Consider the following 16,982-nt stretch of genomic DNA (forward strand, 5'->3'; position numbering starts at 1 on the left):
GGATTTCAAGAGAAAATAGATTTGCCTTCCACTAAGAGGCTTATTGTAACTTTTGGTGTTTGTCAACACCTTTATAAATATTGTGAGAGTTTGCTACGTCCAGTTGTAACTTTACATATACATACATACATACATACATATATATATATATATATATATATACATATGTGTATATATATACATATATATATATATATATACATACATACATACATACATACAGACTCTCTCTTTTTCTTTGAGGGGGTGAAATCTATTTGTTCTTATGTTACAAAAATAGTCCCCCAAGAAGGAGACATGCAGCTACGACATCAGATGATCTTGTTATATGACAAGAAAGCAGGATAATCAAGATCCTGCGCATACAACATCGAAGAAGGATTGCCACAGAGATGCTGGGAAGAAGCGATACTTGGCTAGGGACGGACCACCAAAGACTCTATGGTTTCAAGCCTTCCAAAGAGTGCATAGTGTCCAATAACAAGCTCAATGAAAGAAACAATCATACCCTGCCTGATAGGATCAATCCCCAATCGACAAAAAAGCTCGCCAAAGTCCGGACACATGCACACACACATATATGTAAGTGTTTTCTTTTTTTTCCTCCAAAAAAGAGACTTCTATTGAGTATGAAAGAACCTTTGAATGGAAATATACATCATGCGAAGCATGAGAGAATAAATCCAAATAAAATCAAGCTCTTATAATAGAGCGAGAAAATAACCAAGCTGATGGAATTAGATAGGAGGCATGCTATGCTAGGCTAGATAGCAAACATAATGAAATGGAAATGGAAAGCAAATGAAATGCTTAGAAATAAATGAACAACCAAAGGAAAGTACTTACATAACCAAAAAGGCTTTAGGCTTGATTGATTTGAGAAGCTAAAGTACAATGCCTTTATAGGATAGACACACACACTCTAAGCACCAAATGTATATGGGATAACTCACAATATGGCATGTGGCACTCCTAGATATAAAATAGTCTAGAACTCACTCTAGGACTCAACAAAACACACTTAGAAGTCACTCAAATTGACTCCATTTCCTAACAAACCCCCATGGAGGAAGGGTGAGGGACTACTGGATTGGAGCCAAGAACAGAACATGACAATGACAAGACTACTAATCTGTGCACCCTATGTAACTCAGAGGCTAAAGTTTGATCTTGTTCAGAGGTTGATCCAAGCACTCCCATGGCTTGAGACTCAACATGCTCAGAGGCTCATGTCTTAGCATGGCTACATGACTAGCTCATAGGTCTAGGGAATACACCAACATCCTGGAGACCCTATCAAAGCCAATACATAGCTCCCACAGTACATCCCCCTCCTTGCTCTAGGGACTAATTAGGGACATGGAGCCACACACCATAGATATAAAAAGCAATACATCATTTCAGGATACAGAGAACCTTTATTAACCCAACACACATCATGATTTCATTCATTTTTTGGAAATAACCCAAGGCAAAGTACCCAAATACATCAGGCTCAGAATATATACGCATCATCCTCGTCTACCTCTAGAAGGAGAGAGAGATTGCAGATTTCAGTGGGAAGTGCTTGTTCTGGAGTGTCATCCTCTTCGTCCTCATTGGTGGCATCATGCACCAAGTGGGCATGCTCCTTTGATTGTTGCTTTGCTAGAGTCTTTTTCCAAAAATATTACTTCATTAAGTATGAATGAAAGCCACAAGAGCAAGCTCAAATGCGGGAGTACATCATGTCAAGCATGAGAGAAAAAACAGCTCAAAAGGAGCTAACAGAAATCCAAGGTGGAGGCTGAAAATGCCACCTCAACCCTGAAGAAGACTCAGAGAAGAATGGAAATCCTCCCCAAACTTGAGAAAAAAATCTCTCTTGGCTGTAGCTGCTCTGGAGGATCCCTGCATGCTCGCCCACATGGCCATCAGTGTGTGTATAGTATCAGTCCATATACTGGCCATAGACTGGGAAGGGTGAACTTGTGATTCCTCCATCGCCTCCGTATATCTGGCCCTCTAAATATGCCAAGCTGTAAATGCTAGCCAGAATCTTCCAAGTTGTGTCTACCACCCACTTTCTTTTAAAAAACATCATACCTCTGTGCACTAGTATTATCAAGCATAGGAAAAGAAACATTTGTGTCTATATCAACACGATCATCTACTGAATACTTGTTAAAATCCCTGTCAATCAACTCATCCAAATAGTGGTTCCAGGCATCATCCCCTTCATAGACACAAAGGCAGCACAAATATGCAAATAAGCATGCCTCAAAGACACTAGCAATCTGCACATCCAACTCACAATCCTCAAGCAACAAACATCGATCAACATCATGCACCTCATGAACTCCAGCTTGCACATTTATCAGCATATCCTCATCACATAAATGCATATCCAAATGCCTACCTGGTATAATTCATGGCTTGTAAGTATAGAAGAATCCCTCAACACCGCATCATGGTTATCCGACTCATAGGGCATCCCTACTTGCACAGGCACCCACAAGGATCCTCCAGCCTCTCATCTACAGTGGATCCCTGACTCATCCCCAATGGCACACCCGTTGTAGCGTAGTCCTCATCCTCAATGACATCCCATACATTTTATTTCATGAGGAGCAGCTGCACTTTAGTTTGCCAAGTAGAAAATCCTTCGCCCGTGAACTTATCGACAATGAGGGCAGCTCCAAATAGAAGGAAGCGTCAAGAGGAGGTAGCGGGCAGCACGAGCTGTAGAAGAGGCAATGGGTAGCGGGCAGAAGAGAGCCACCATGTAGCGGGTAGGAAGCAGCAGTAGTAAGAGGTGGAACGAGCAGCAGCAACAGGCAGAATGAGCAGCACCAAGAGGCAGGAATTCCAAGGTAGCAGCTCCGCGAATCAACAGTAGCAGGTCCATGAATCAGCAGCACATGGAGAGGCTAAGGAAGGAGAGGGAAGGGCTGCGCTTTGGGAGAAGATAGCTTCCATTTCCAGGCTACCTCACTCCTAAGGTTTGCCCAAGGAAGGGAAAGCTAGAAGGGGACATGGCTCTGATACCACATGAAGGAACTGGAAGAAGGAGGAAAGGAGACAAGGGAACTAGAAGGAAGGAAGCATAACTTGAACTGGAAATAAAATGAAATGGATGGAAAGGCAAGAATCAAAAGGAAAATCACTTACATGACCAAAAGCTCCACTGAGTTGATTGATGTGACAAGTGAAGGTACAACACTCATATAGAGTGGACACACACACTCAAGTACCATATGTATATGGGATAACTCCCAATATGCCACATGGCACTGTCTCACACAAAGACTCATAAAACTAGTTTCTAGTAACACTAGAACACACTCTTAACTTAATCACTCTACCCCCCACATGGGCCTTATCTTAATCACTCTACCCCCCACATGGGAACTTGACCCTACACAATCACATTCCTCCGTTACCCGATCGACATGAAACGGGTCTCATTTGAAAGCCTGCTTGACACCCCACCTCCCTCTAGACTCCATAGCGGAGGTGGACTTACAAGACAACCCAACACAACCTCCTACACAGTGTCACTAAAACCCACTAACCACCCCTAGTAGAAACAAAATAAAATTTCACATAACAATAGCATTGGAGATACTATAGGACAGGAGTGTCGGATAGTAGGTGGGAGATTGTGGAGTGGAGGATCTAGAAATGAGAGGAAGCGGCAGGCAACATTGACGGGGGGATAGAAGATGACCTACCACGATTGGAGGAGGAGCTGCATGCCACTGATGCAAAGAAATGGGTGAGATGTGGGCCACAAGTGCAGTTGTGTGTTCCCCTATGTTTACGTACAATGTTGTATTTATGAAAAGTAGATAAAGTGATCAAGCTGGCCTACCAGTCAGATCTATACGAGGGGACTGACCTTAGTCATTCAGCAATTCAATATCCAAAACCTTCCCTCTTGATGTTCGAGGACAGTATCAAGATATGACTTTGGTCCCTAGAATCCAGCCTCCTCTAGTTTGTGACAAGCCTTCTCGTTTTGGTACTTCAAAGTTTACATACAAGACATTTGAGACTAATTCAACAATGCTATAAAGAAAGATGTAGTTTTTTACATACAAATTAAAGGAGAGACTAAAGTACACACTTGTCTAGTTCTATCAAGTACTTGTCATATACAGTAAATGGTAAGCGTCCTCCACTTGGTCGAGCCAATGCATCAAACTGGTTTTGTACATTTATTACATCAGCAACACCAGATATAGCAGGACTTAAACATGTAAAAGCTGGCTTTGCAACTGTGCTTTCAAAATCAACCTGCCATAAATCAGTTTGTATATACTGTCAGGGGATCATTATGAGATAGGCTTTATTCTTTCCTTTTTTTGGCAAGATAGCTGAAAATTTGATAATCTCATCTGAGGAAAAAGAATTTTGAGAGACAGTAATATGAAAGGTTAAATTCACAATATTAAACAAAAGAATGGGAAATATATTTTCCATACCAATAGAGGCATCAATGCAGAGTAAAAAAGAGTAGACTCCTCTTCTTCAAAACCCTTTCCTGTGTTCTCTTTCACTTGAGCTTTCTATTAAAAACCCACATGTCCAAACTATGTTAGCAAACAATTCCACATTAAATCAATAATCGGATAGCTGAATAATCTTTACTACACAAAGAAGCAAAATTTTCCATTAAAATTAAAAATTGAGCTGTAGAATATAAGGATTGCTGTCTTTCCTCCTCTCCCTTCAAAATAACAGTGTTTACCTGCATAATGTTTTTAAAGTAGTTTTTTTTGGGGGGGTGAAACAGACTCTATTAAGCATGAAAGAAACAGCCAAGAAAAGAAAATCAAGGCAGAAATACAGCATGAATATCTGGTGGTAAAATATCACTGAAATGGAAAACTAGATAAAAACCAAGACTATGACTGGAAATGCCACATGATGGTGTTAGAAGGGAATTTCATCCTAGACCAAATAGCCATGAGAGTGTGTATAGTATCTGCCCAAATGCAAGTCAGGTATGAACAATGTAGACTTGGGTGCCATCAATAGCCTCTGAACATCTAGAGCTCCAAACCCTCTAGGAAATGATGCTTGCTATAATCTCCCAACAAGTATCCACTAAAGCATGTGCAGGCCTGTTTTGAGATGAAGGGACAGCCTGAAGCACATCCCGGCCACGTCAAGATGGCCCAAGAGGATTCCTAAATATCATAAAAGATATGAGGCGCAATAAGGGAGACCCAGGCCATAGAAACCCAAATAAGGAAGAAAGGGGATGGGGAAGTTTTGCATAGCACATTTGCGATCCCAGTCCAAATGATCCTAGATTTGCGATCCCAGTCCAAATGATCCTAACCTGTCTACTCCCAAAGGCATTTCTTAACAAAATCAGGAGTTGAAGAGCACCGAGCATGAGCAATCAGCTCCAAAAATACTCCTCCACTAGTTCACTGCAATGTAGAGATATCTATAATGATATGGTGTTGTAGGTCATAAGTCAACTATATGGTTGACTAGTACATGGGTACTATATATACCAAGTACTTGTAAGAAAATAATACAACGTCTGTGCTCAACAGATAACCTCCCAACCGTGCGCTCCTATGAAAGAAGCTTCGATGGCGTGCCGAAAACAGTAGAAGACGGAGGCTGGATGCTAAGGAATCAGGGTTGCTGTAGCCAGTGATGAAATGGGCTTCACGGGCTTGCTCTTATATAGCCACCAGTCATAGTCGGTTAGGCTTAATTGGGTGGCCGACCCAGTCCGCCCAAAACCGTCGACTGGGGGTCGGTCCCGAAATAGGCCACCGACCATACGCTAGAACCGGTGTGCAAAACAGAGCAACGGACCTATGGTTGCCGTTCGGCCCACAGCCATCCGGGATCATCTCAGGCTCCAAACGGGCCCCGCAACCCGAGAGTGGGCTGCCCCGAGAAATGCTCCGTCTATCCTCAGTGCGGTCAGTCAAGGGATGCCTTCCCACACTTGTATGTAGCCTAGTTGGCGGTGTGCCAACTCTATCTGAAGCCGTCCAGCCATCAGGCCACACATGGCCCCCATTTGGTGTCCAAACCAGGACCTACCGGATAACCGAGCTACTCAAATGCCTTCTCTTCATATGGGGGGCTTACAAGTAGAGTTAGCTGGCTCCCGCGTAGTTACACGCGTAGTTACACGAGAGTGGAGCATTGATATCTAACACCCTCCCTCAATGTCCACCCGCAAGTGAACTTACTTTTTCGGCCCAATGCCAAGTCGATGAAGATGCCTCTCCAGCAAGTCTCTTCCAAGAGCCTTCGTGAAGATGTCCGCGGCATTCTCTGTAGTCGGACAGTACACCAAGTCGACCTATCCATCCATGATGAGCTCGCGTACAAAGTGATATTGAATCTCAATGTGTTTTGTGCGAGCGTGGAACACCGGGTTCTTTGTAATCGCCATGCAACTCTGATTATCCCATGATAACTGCGTAGGCTTGTTCTGCACTGCACCAATGTCTCCCAAAATCCTCCTCAACCACATTGCCTCGCAAGAAGCAAAGCATGCAGATTTGTACTCGGCCTCGCGGTAGAAGAAAGAGCAACTGTGGGTTGCTTCTTGCTGACCCATGACACAACTCCAGATCCAAGTGAGAAACAGTACCCTGTCACTGATCTCCTGCTGTCCACGTCTCCTGCCTAATCCGAGTCACATAATCCGGTCAAGATGTTGCCCTTGGTATAGGTGATGCCATAATCAAGTGTGCCTTTGATGTATTTCAGCACCCACATCCCTGCCCTCCAATGGTTCTCCCGGGGCTTATTGGAAAACCTGCTTAGTACACCAGTCGCAAAACTGATGTCCGACCGTGTGTTGCACAGGTAGATCAAGCTGCCCACAAGCCTTCTGTACTTCGCTTCGTCCACCAGTGGTGATGAATCCTCGTTTGAGAGCTTCGCGTCAACCTCCATAGGGGTACCAACTGTCTTGCACTCAGCCATGCCAAATGCCTTCAGTATCTCTCCAGCATACTTCAGCTGTGAAATGAAGATCTATTTCGGCTCCTGCCAAACTTCAATCCCCAAACAAAAATGCATCAGTCCGAGGTCTGTCATTTCAAACTCTCTTCCTAGCAAATGCTTCGTCTCCGAGATCTTCTCTTCATGGTTCCCTGTTATGACAAGGTCGTCCACATAAAGGACCACGATCATACACCTGCCTCCTTCTCTGAAGATATACAAATTTGCATCAGATGGGCTCCTCCTGAACCCGTTTTGCAGAAAGTAGGCATCAATTCGCTAGTACTACGCTCGTGGGGCCTGTTTCAGCCCGTAAAGTGCCTTCTTCAGTTTGCAGACTTTACCTTCTGAACCGGGAATCTCAAAACCTGATGGTTGTTCCACGTATACCTCCTCCTTGAGATCTCCATTCAGAAAGGTGGATTTCACATCCATCTGAAACACGGGCCAACTTCCCTGGGCAGCTAAAGCCAAAACACTGCGAATTGTGGTTAGTCGAGCTGTGGGAGCAAAAGTATATTGATAATCAAAACCATGTACCTGTGCAAATCCTTTTGCCATGAGCCGAGCCTTGTACTTATCCAACGTGCCGTCGGACTTGTACTTAGTCTTGTACACCCACTTGGATCCAATTACCTTGCGTTTTGGTGGTCGATCCACAAGGTCCCAAGTGTTGTTCTTCATTATGGAGCCATACTCCGACTGCATAGCCTCCATCCACCTATCATCACCCTGTGCTTCTTCAAGACACTTGGAGGAGGATCTTTCTTTTACCCTACACCTTGGGCTTTGATCTGATCGAGGAGGACAGGCAGGTCACATCACTGTTCATTAGATTTCCTAGTCTTCCTCAGGTCTGCTGTGACGCCAAAAATTGATATTTTTATTTGGCATTGGTATTGTTTTCTTCTATGTTTGATAAGAGTTTAAGTATATCAAGTGCAGCCTAGCGGCTCTCACTTATTTCTCTTTTTTGAGATATTGTATAGGATTGAGAGGATGAGTGGAATAAATCAATGTAAATACCATGGGTATGAATTGTAAATACCTTGGTATTGGGTGAGAGTTATTTGTGTATGGGATATTATGGGGTTTTTAGAAAATAGGAAGAGTGAGTCATATAAAGAGGTGGCCTCATGTCCATGTGTTCCAATAATATAAGAGCAATCACATGCCAAGCGTGTGGAAGGCATGTGGAGGAGTGTGAAGTCAAGAGAAATCCTTCTAGAATTCCTATGTGGAATAAGGAGGATGTGGACATGTGGAAAAGAGAGGGTTCCTATGGGCTCCATGTGGCGAGACTCTTGACTTTCTCAATATTTTAAGAGTCTTGAGCATCTTGTGATGGGACACATGGCAAGAGTAGCAAAAAAGGACATGGATGGTGACATATGGGCTTATGCGATTGATGGAAAAAAGAATCTATAGGCAGCAATTGTAAATGGGTGAAGGAGGGTGACAAAATCTCTATAAAAGGAGCCCTCCTCTCCCTTGTTCATCAATATCTTCCACCATTAGGACTCATGTTGCTGTAGCTCTAGTCTCCTCAAGCCTCTTCCATGAGCCTTCTCTCACTCTTGTAGATATTCTCTTATATAGATTCTTGAGTCCATCTCTCTCTAGTCCATTTTCTCTCTATGAGTAGTCTTGAAGCTTCTGCTCCCTCTTGTACATATGAAACCTCTTCTTCTCCCTTGTGTTTTTAGTGTTTTGAGTTGCATTGAAGTGGAGTCTCACTCTATTGGTAATGAAGGTCACTTCAGGTTCTCTCTCTCTTGAGTGCCTCTTCCCTTTTCTTTCTTTCAAAGCCTTAAAAGTTCTTTCTATTCGGCCACTCACTGTGCACACATGGTCCATCTGTTTCCCGAGCCACCATGCAAACTTCTTTCCCTCTTCTAGGCGAAATCTATGAAAGGGTGGATTGTTGATAAAGGTGGAGTCTTGAGGGAGCATCCTGCTCAGGCGAAATTAGCATGGGTGGAGGGCAGTTTTCATGACAGTTTGACCCCCTACTAGTATTTTGCTCATAGCTTTCTGCTCGATAGTCTGATTTTAATGAAATTTATATCAGCGCAAAGCTCTTTTTAAGACGCATGTTTCTATGTGATCAGATCCTGAATCAAATTCTGCTGCAAAAAGTTATGAGTCTCTGTGTCTGAGAGTCTGTTTTCATGACAGTTTTTACCCCCGTCTAGTAAACTGTCCATAACTTTTTGGCAGCTTATCTGTTTTTTATGAAAAATATATCAGCGCGAAGCTCTCTTTAAGGCGCATGTCCCTATGTGCTTAGATCTTGAATCAGATATTGCTGCAAAATGTTATGAGTCTCTGTGTCTGACAGTCTGTTTTCATGACAGTTTTTACTCCCTTCCAGTAAACTGTCCATATCTCTTCAACCATCTATCTGTTTTCAATGAAACTTATATCAGCGCGAAGCCCATATCAAGGAGCATCTCTTTCTGTGTTTGAATCTCTGATATCATGGCTTTACTGAAAGTTATAGGCCTTTGTGTCGAATGACAGTTTGTAGAGTGTTTTGAGCTAAGCGTAAAGGTGTCTATGAAGGAGGTGCAAAGTTTCCTTCTACCCATCCGACCCATTCAGCCCCTTCAAACTCCTTGATATATATCAGTTCATGTCATGTTGAGCCGCAAGATCTTCTTTCAACAACGCATCGCTCTTCTCTTTGGCGTAGACCAGCTCGCTGAGATTATGGCCTCTGCTGATCCTTTCCTTCTCCCTATGCTTGATTACAATATCACTTGGGATGTTACCATCTTCATTCTCATCTGAGGGAGGAAAGTATTTTTTTTTGCCGAAAAAACAGTGCTAATTATATTACTTCGAGAACAAGATACAAAAGGTCAGCTGTAGTTGACGCGGGCTGCGTTCACAAATCGGACACAGCCCTAAAAGGTAACACAATAAATCACTCTCTCACGTCGGGATAAGGCGAGTGTGAATGAACAGCCATCGGGGTGGTGAGTAGCGCCACCGAAGGCCCTGCGAAGTCTGCTCGAAGAAGAGGCCCTGAGTGTTCCAAGCCCGGAGGAAGCGTCTCCGCTTCTCTTGACCGGACCGGGAATCTCCCTGAATCTGGTCCCACTGGCCTCTGAGGATATGAATAATCTCGCACCAAATATCAGTCATGATCTGGGCAGTCGATAAGGAGGTGCCATCGAGGATCTGCGCGCAATGCGAGGTCCAAATGTGCCACCTTGCTATGCTGCTAATAATCTCCCAGACTGGCTGCCTCTCCTGGACTCCTGTATCCGCCTCTGCTAGGTGCTGCGGGATACCCTCGAGCGGCCCCCATGTACCCTACGTGATAAGGAAAGTGGGGTCCTGCTGGCATGCCTCGAATAAGTGATGTAGACCAGGTGCGGTGCTGCACCAATAGAACGCGCCCCACGTGATCAAGCCTAGCTCTGGTGCTGCGCGAGTGAGAATCCCGAAAGTCCACCTCCACACTTCCTGGGCGCGAGTGCAGCTCCACAGGCAGTGTTTTGGTGACTCCTCAACCTCATGGCAGATCTGACAGCGTCCGTCCTAGCCTATCTGTCTCAACCAGCTCCCCACCGGAAGACCTTCGTGGGCGAGAAGCCACAGGAAGTAGGAGATCTTCCGCGGCCGCCAGCTCTCCCACAAGGCCTTCCAGAAGGCCTGCAAAAAGAATCTGGAAATACCCTGTGCATACCAACTGGGCCGCTGGGTGGGGGGGCGGCGGCTCTGCATCCTCCCAAGAACTCGCCTGCCCAAAGTCGTGCTGCAGGCAAAGAAGGAGGTCGGCCCCTGTCCTGTCACAACCTCTGGCCAGCTCCACTCTCCTGGGTCCCAATCAAGCTCTGACAAGGCCCGCCCCTCCCAGAGCAGAGTCGCCAAAGCTGCAGCTGATCCTGCTCAATGCTAGGATCGGTACGCCAGACCTTCCCCAAAAGGCCTACGATCCGAACCCTCTGCCATGGGAGTAGGGGGTCGATGAGTGCATCCTCACTCCTGAGTCGTCCATCCCCCATAACCGCGAAGAAAGAAATAGAGGAGTCGTCCATACGTCCTGCGACCACCAGTGGGATGCCACGGGGGGTGAACTGTCCCAGCCAACGGTCGTCACCAGGCAAGAGGATCTGAGGCTCAGGTGGATTCAACCAATCAGCTGGGATCGTGCCGTCGATCTCCGTGCGTCTCGCCTGGGCTGCGTCTCGCCTGGGCTCCACGTGCACCTCCAGCTGCGTCTGCGAGATCAGCCGTCTCCAAATGTCTGTATGTGTCCCTCCAAACTCGAAGGGACCGGGCTGGCCCCCTCATCCAACCATCCCACCTGATATGTGATCTCTCCCCCAACTGAAGGCCCTCGGCATCTCTGACCTGATCATTCCAGATAAGCGGCTGGCGATCGATCTCCTCCTGACAGCGGGGAGGGGACTGAATGAGACTGAGGAGCCGCCTCCAAACCATGAGGAGGCTACGAACGAGTGGGGAACGGGGCTGAGTAAGCGGGGCGGAAGTGAAGATCCACCTGAGGGACGGGAGCCACTCTCCACCTCGGCGCGGGACACAAGAACCGACCCCCTGCTGAAGAAGCATCTTCCACATCTGCCCCCCCGGGGTCAAACCGCGGATGACTAACTTGCCTAACAAGGCCTGACTCTGCAGCTCTGGATCGATGACTCCCAGGCCTCCCTCAGCCTGCGGAAGAATAACTGTCTGCCAAGCAACCCTGGCTCTGGTATCTCTGAGGCCATCCTCCCCGGACCAAAGGAAGTTCCGAACTAGCCTCCTAAGCTGTGCCACACTGGATCTCGAGAAACACCAACAGGAAGCCACATACCAAGCCGTGGCAAGGAGGACTTGGTTGACTACCAAGGCACGACCTGCAAGGGAAAGCTTAGCAGTGCTCCAGAAAGCCAGCTTCCGTCGGATGGAATCTAGCACCGGGAGAAACTGCTGAGCTGGCGTCATGTCCAGGCCGACCTGAAAACCCAGGTATCTAGCTGTCTGTCCCTGCGGGATCCACCTGAAACCCAAAAACCTCCCCCACTGAGAACGCGCCCCGGGGTCTGTGAGGAAACCAACTGATTTGTTACAGTTGATTTTCGCACCAGCAGTCGAGCAGAAGACCTCCAGGGCCATCCTCACCCTCTCCAGCATCAACTCATCGTCCTGGACATACAGGGCTGTGTCATCCGCGTACTCCGAGTCCAAGAGCTCCGTGTCCTCCCGGAGGGGAAGGCGAACACCCCTGATCCCTGTAGACCTCGCCCGGAGGTAGTAGGTCATAGCCTCGACGAAGAAGAGAAACAGGTAAGGAGCAAGGGGGCAGCCCTGACGCACTGATCTCTCCAAGCTAAAACGCTCACCCATCCTGCCTCCAATGATGACTCTGCTAGAAGCTGTCCTATACAAAGCTGAAATACCCTGAATCCAACCTGCTGGGAAACCTAGCCGCTCCAGAGTCCCTTCAAGAAAGGACCAGTCCACCCGATCGTAGGCCTTCTCAAAGTCGAGAAGTAGGATGGCAAGGTGTGATCCGCTGTGCTGAGCCCACTCCGCCGCCTCTGAAAAGGTGAAGACATTATCCAGGATACTGCGATCCTGGACAAAGCCTATCTGAGTGTCATGAATGAGGTCTGGAAGTAGAGGCCGAACTCTGGCGCTGATCATCTTGGCTAGGATTTTGTAGGCAGTGGTGAGGAGAGTGATCGGGCGCCACTGACGGATCTCCTGTCTATCTCCTCCCTTCGGGATGAGGCAAATCAGTCCCGAGGAGAGGCTCTTTGGCATATAACCGCTACTGAAAATCCTCTGAAGAGCTGCTAGGAGGGGCTGATGGATCTGGTCCCAGAAGGAGGTGAAGAATGCCCGGGATAGCCCATCCTCACCTGGGCACTTCTGTCCATCGATGGCCATCAAGGCCTCCAACATCTCATCCGTGGTAAACGGTGCCAACAGCGTCGCCTGCATGCTAGGCTGGACCAAGGAAGGAGTGTGTCTCCACACCTCCTCACGGGCACGACGAGTACGAGGAGCAAGCGGCTCCTGCTGGAAAAGGGTCCTGTAGAAGTCGGTGGCCAATCCCAAGACCTCTCCCGGATCCGTAACGATGTGTCCCTCCGCTGTCCTGAGACTCCGAAGCTGATCACTTGCAGCTCTCTGGCCATGTGTCCTGAAGAACTCCCTGCACATCCGGTCACCCTTCCGAGCCCAGAAGGAGAGAGAGGCGTGATAGAAAAACTCTGAGCGACGCTGGAGTGTCTTCTCAAGAAGGGCTCTGGCTCGAAGGGCCTAGATCCGAAGCTCCTCCGAGCCCGGGGATGCCTGCTGGAGCCGCTGAATGGAGGCGAGGTCCCTCCGAAGAGCTCTCTCTCTACCCCACCACTCCTGTCGAACCTATAGGGCTGCGAGCTGGCAGATCTGGCTGGACTCCTGCAAAGCCTGCGCCACCAAATCAACCAAATCCGCGCACTCGTCTCAGTCTCTATCCCAAAGACTGCAAATACTGCTGCGCACGTCCTCCCTCGAGAAAATGGAGTCGGGGATCCGGCATGAGCGGGGGGGAAGGGCTTGAGCTGCCGAATCTAATGATAAGAGCACAGGCGCATGGTTGGAGAGTGTCATCCCTGGAACTATACCGGCCTGACCGCCTCTGCTGATGGCCCAATCACTAACATAAAATCTATCCAGCCTCTCCAGGAGTCTGCCTCCTTCCCTGCGGAAACCCCACGAGAAGTCCAAGCTCTCGTGCCAACGCCGGAAGGACGGGTCTCGCCAACAGTCCCTTCCTCCTGTCGCAAAGATAAAAGAGTCCCAAGCGGACTGCTCTGCCTGAGACATACTTGTAAACTCCGGTCCTCTGCCTTGCTGGTCCTCCAAGGTCTCCAAATTGTTGAAGTCACCTCCAACAATCCAGGAATCCATGTCTGGGAGAATCCCTGTAAGTGTCCTCCAGAAGGTGGCTCTACAACGGAGATCTGTGGGAGCATAAATGTTGAGAATTCCAACTCTGGAGCCCTCCAATTCCAGGCCTACCCAAAGGGCACGACCTGGAATCAACGTGCCATGACCAAAAACTCCCTGGGCTAGCTGCTCTCCCACGGAAGTACAGACACCACCACTCCTCCCCAGTGCGCCGATCGAGGGCTCCCAATAAGTGTGAGAGCGACCAAGGAGGATCTTACCGCATCTACGGGAGTGAGCCGCCGAAAGCTTGTGTTCCTGGAGCAGAAGTACATCCAAACGTCCAATCACTGCTGGCTGAAGTTCCTGTCTCAAAATGAGCTTCCTAGGACCACGGGTGCCAGAAGAGTGAAACCCGTTCACATTCCAGGATACGAGGTGTAGGCTCATGGTGAGGACTGGGAGGCAGCGAACAACTGTCTGCTCGCGGTCGAGGTCGAAGAAGAAGCTGACATTTCGGAGTGGAGGCGCTGGCGCTTATGGGAAGGTTTGGAGAGGGAGGCGGGGTCGTCCTGCCCGTCCTTCAACACCTTCAGCAAAGGCGAGAGGCCTTTGGTACCATGAACGAAGGCTTTCTCGAGCCAGCTCGAGATCTCTAAGGTGGACATCCCGTAGAAGACACGGAGTTTCTGAGGCGTCCAGGCTCTGACATCTTGGGGGAGGGGCCAAGACAGGGGGGGCCTGAGGATCACAATCAGTCTGAATCGTTTGGCGGCGCAGCGCCACCGCAGGTGCACGTCACCCTCGGACCACTGAGTCTCGAGAAGCTGCCCACCGGACGGGCCTATCCAGGAGCAAATCTGAGCATGCGTCTGCTCCCTGAGAGCCTCTCAGACCGAGTCGTCTGTCCAGGTCTCGGTGCCGTCGCTGAGGAACGTGAAAGCAAAGCTAGGGCCATCCCTAGGGGCCAAGGCGGCTATCTTCCCATCCGCCCCTTTGCGGAGCAGGAAGATACTGATGTCGAGCCAAGCAGGGAAGGTCGCGAGGGGTCGGCCACATCCAAGTAGTCCCAGGGGCCAGATCTGTAAAAGTCGCGGCGGAGCTCTCTCTCCTGAAGCTGAGGCCCGTCAGAGTCTGCCACTGAGGGGCTAGCGGACGGAGAAGCCTGCTCCGGTGGTGGTGTAGACTCAAGGTGTCCTGCCAGCGGAGGGGGAGGGGGAGGAGGCTCGGAAATAGGCAGCTCAGACTCCTCAGGGGCGGCTAGCGGAGGAGAAGAAGGAGGGGGAGCGGGGGCTGCCCTCGGCTGAGGAACCGTCGGAGCAGCTAGCTCTGCGGGAGAGCTGAAAGAGGCCGGGGGGGGGGGGGGAGGGATGGGGCTGCATCTGGAACTGGGGCTGAGAAGGAGGGGGAGAAGACTGAGGAGGACGAGGGGGCTGAAGCTGCGGGTCGGGAGACAAGGGGTGCAGTTGGGGGATGGGCTGGGGCTGGATGGGAAGAGGCTGGGGAGAGGAAGAGAGGGGGACCTGAGGCTGTGGAGGGCGGGCTACCGTCGAAGAAGAAGCTCTCCCATGTCCCTGGGGCGGCTGCCTGTCGGGTCTCTGAGGTGCAGCTACAGGCGGGGTAACCTCTGCCTCCTTGCCTTTATCAGAAATCTTCTTGTTCTTTCCTCTTTTCCTTCTAACCTCAGTCCAGCCGCCAGCTATCTTGGTCCGCCTCTGCTCCTCCTGGCGTGGCTGCCCGGAGGGGGGGGGAGGGGGCGGAGAGGGGGGAGGCGGGGGAGGCCGAGAAGAGATGGCGAAACGTGGGCAAACAGCCGCCAGGTGCCCAAAGCCGTGACACCTCAGACACTGTCCTGGCTGTCCGGTGACTACCATGCTCTGGGTGATGCTGCCGGCACCTGTCACGATCTCGATCACTGCCGGGAGAGTCGCAGGATCCGCCACAGCCACACGGACTCGGGGGGCTCCTGCCGTAGTCACCGCATCGGCGAAAGTATCGTGCATAACCCAGCCGAAGTGGGAGCCCAGGTCCCTAACAATCGGCCGCAGCTCAGCAGCAAGACCAGGAAAAACTAGCGTCACTGGACAGCGAGGTATACGGAACCGGGCATCAAAATCTGCTGCGCTGAATCCACGGTACCATGGGACTATCATGATAATCTTTCCATCCACTGACGTGGGGGAGCCAGCAATCAGGTTGCTCGCAGCTTTCGCACTGGAGAGTTTAAGCCAGAAGATGCCCCTTCCCATAAGGGCCACCTCCTCAATATGGCCGTCCTCTAGCATGAGAGTAGTCCCTGATGGCTGATCTGGAGGGGGAATGTCCAATGACTCTGCCATAGACAGAGGTAAGAGCAAAGTCATTGGCAACCTCCTGAACTCGAGATGATTGCTGCTCTGTCAGGATGACGCGGTAGGCATCTGGAGAGGGAGGGACCGTCTGGGCCTCCGGTTCCGGGCAAGGAGCCGCCATACCGCCAAGACAAACTGCGAGGCTTCCGATGAGGAAGAGGCTGCCACCCAAAAAAGGGGGGGGGGGGTAGAAGCGGGAGGGTGGAGCTTGGGTGTGGCGGGAACGGAGGTGGCGCGAGGTGGAGGCGTGGAGGCGGGGAACGGGTGAGGTGGGGCGGCGAGAGCGGAAGCGGGGGCGGGGGAGAGGCGGAGCGGGGACGAGGGGGCGGACGGGGGGCGGGGGGAATGGAGGGACGGAGGGGGCGGGGTGGAGCGAATGGACGGGGGGGGCGGGGGTGAAGGCGGGAGGGGAAGGCGGGGGTGGAACGGGAGGGCGGAGAGGTGGGAGGGGGCGGGGCGGGAGGCGAGGGGTGAGGGGGCGGAATGGGCGGCGGGGGGGAGCGGAACGGAGGAGGGCGGAGGCGTGGAGCGAGGGGGTAGCGGGGTGGAGCGGAGGGGGCGGCGGGGTGGAGCGGAGCGGGGCGAAGGCGTGGAGCGAGGGGGTAGCGGGGTGGAGCGAGGGGGTAGCGGGGTGGAGCGGAGCGGGGCGGGGGTAGCGGGGCGGGGGTGAGCGGAGGGGGTAGCGGGGCGGGGGTGAGCGGAGGGGGTAGCGGGGCGGGAGGCGTGGAGCGAGGGGGTAGCGGGGTGGAGCGGAGGGGGTAGCGG

At 50.3% G+C, this 16,982-nt stretch overlaps 1 protein-coding gene across 1 annotated transcript in view; it reads right to left on the reverse strand.

Annotated features, from left to right (window-relative positions):
• LOC147902446 (uncharacterized) overlaps positions 1–16,982 on the reverse strand; it is a 134,629-nt gene that overhangs the window by 79,922 nt on the left and 37,725 nt on the right. The window contains exons 3-4 of the mRNA XM_087373491.1: positions 4,467–4,550; positions 4,109–4,278 (exon numbers count right to left, since the gene is read on the reverse strand). Coding sequence (XP_087229617.1) covers positions 4,109–4,278; positions 4,467–4,550 — 254 coding nt within the window. The remainder of the gene's footprint in view (positions 1–4,108; positions 4,279–4,466; positions 4,551–16,982) is intronic.

The sequence above is a fragment of the Dipteris shenzhenensis genome, chromosome 4, assembly GCF_047967505.1.
Source record: "Dipteris shenzhenensis isolate YYH24624 ecotype China chromosome 4, Dip_SZ_1.0, whole genome shotgun sequence".
NCBI lineage: Eukaryota > Viridiplantae > Streptophyta > Polypodiopsida > Gleicheniales > Dipteridaceae > Dipteris > Dipteris shenzhenensis.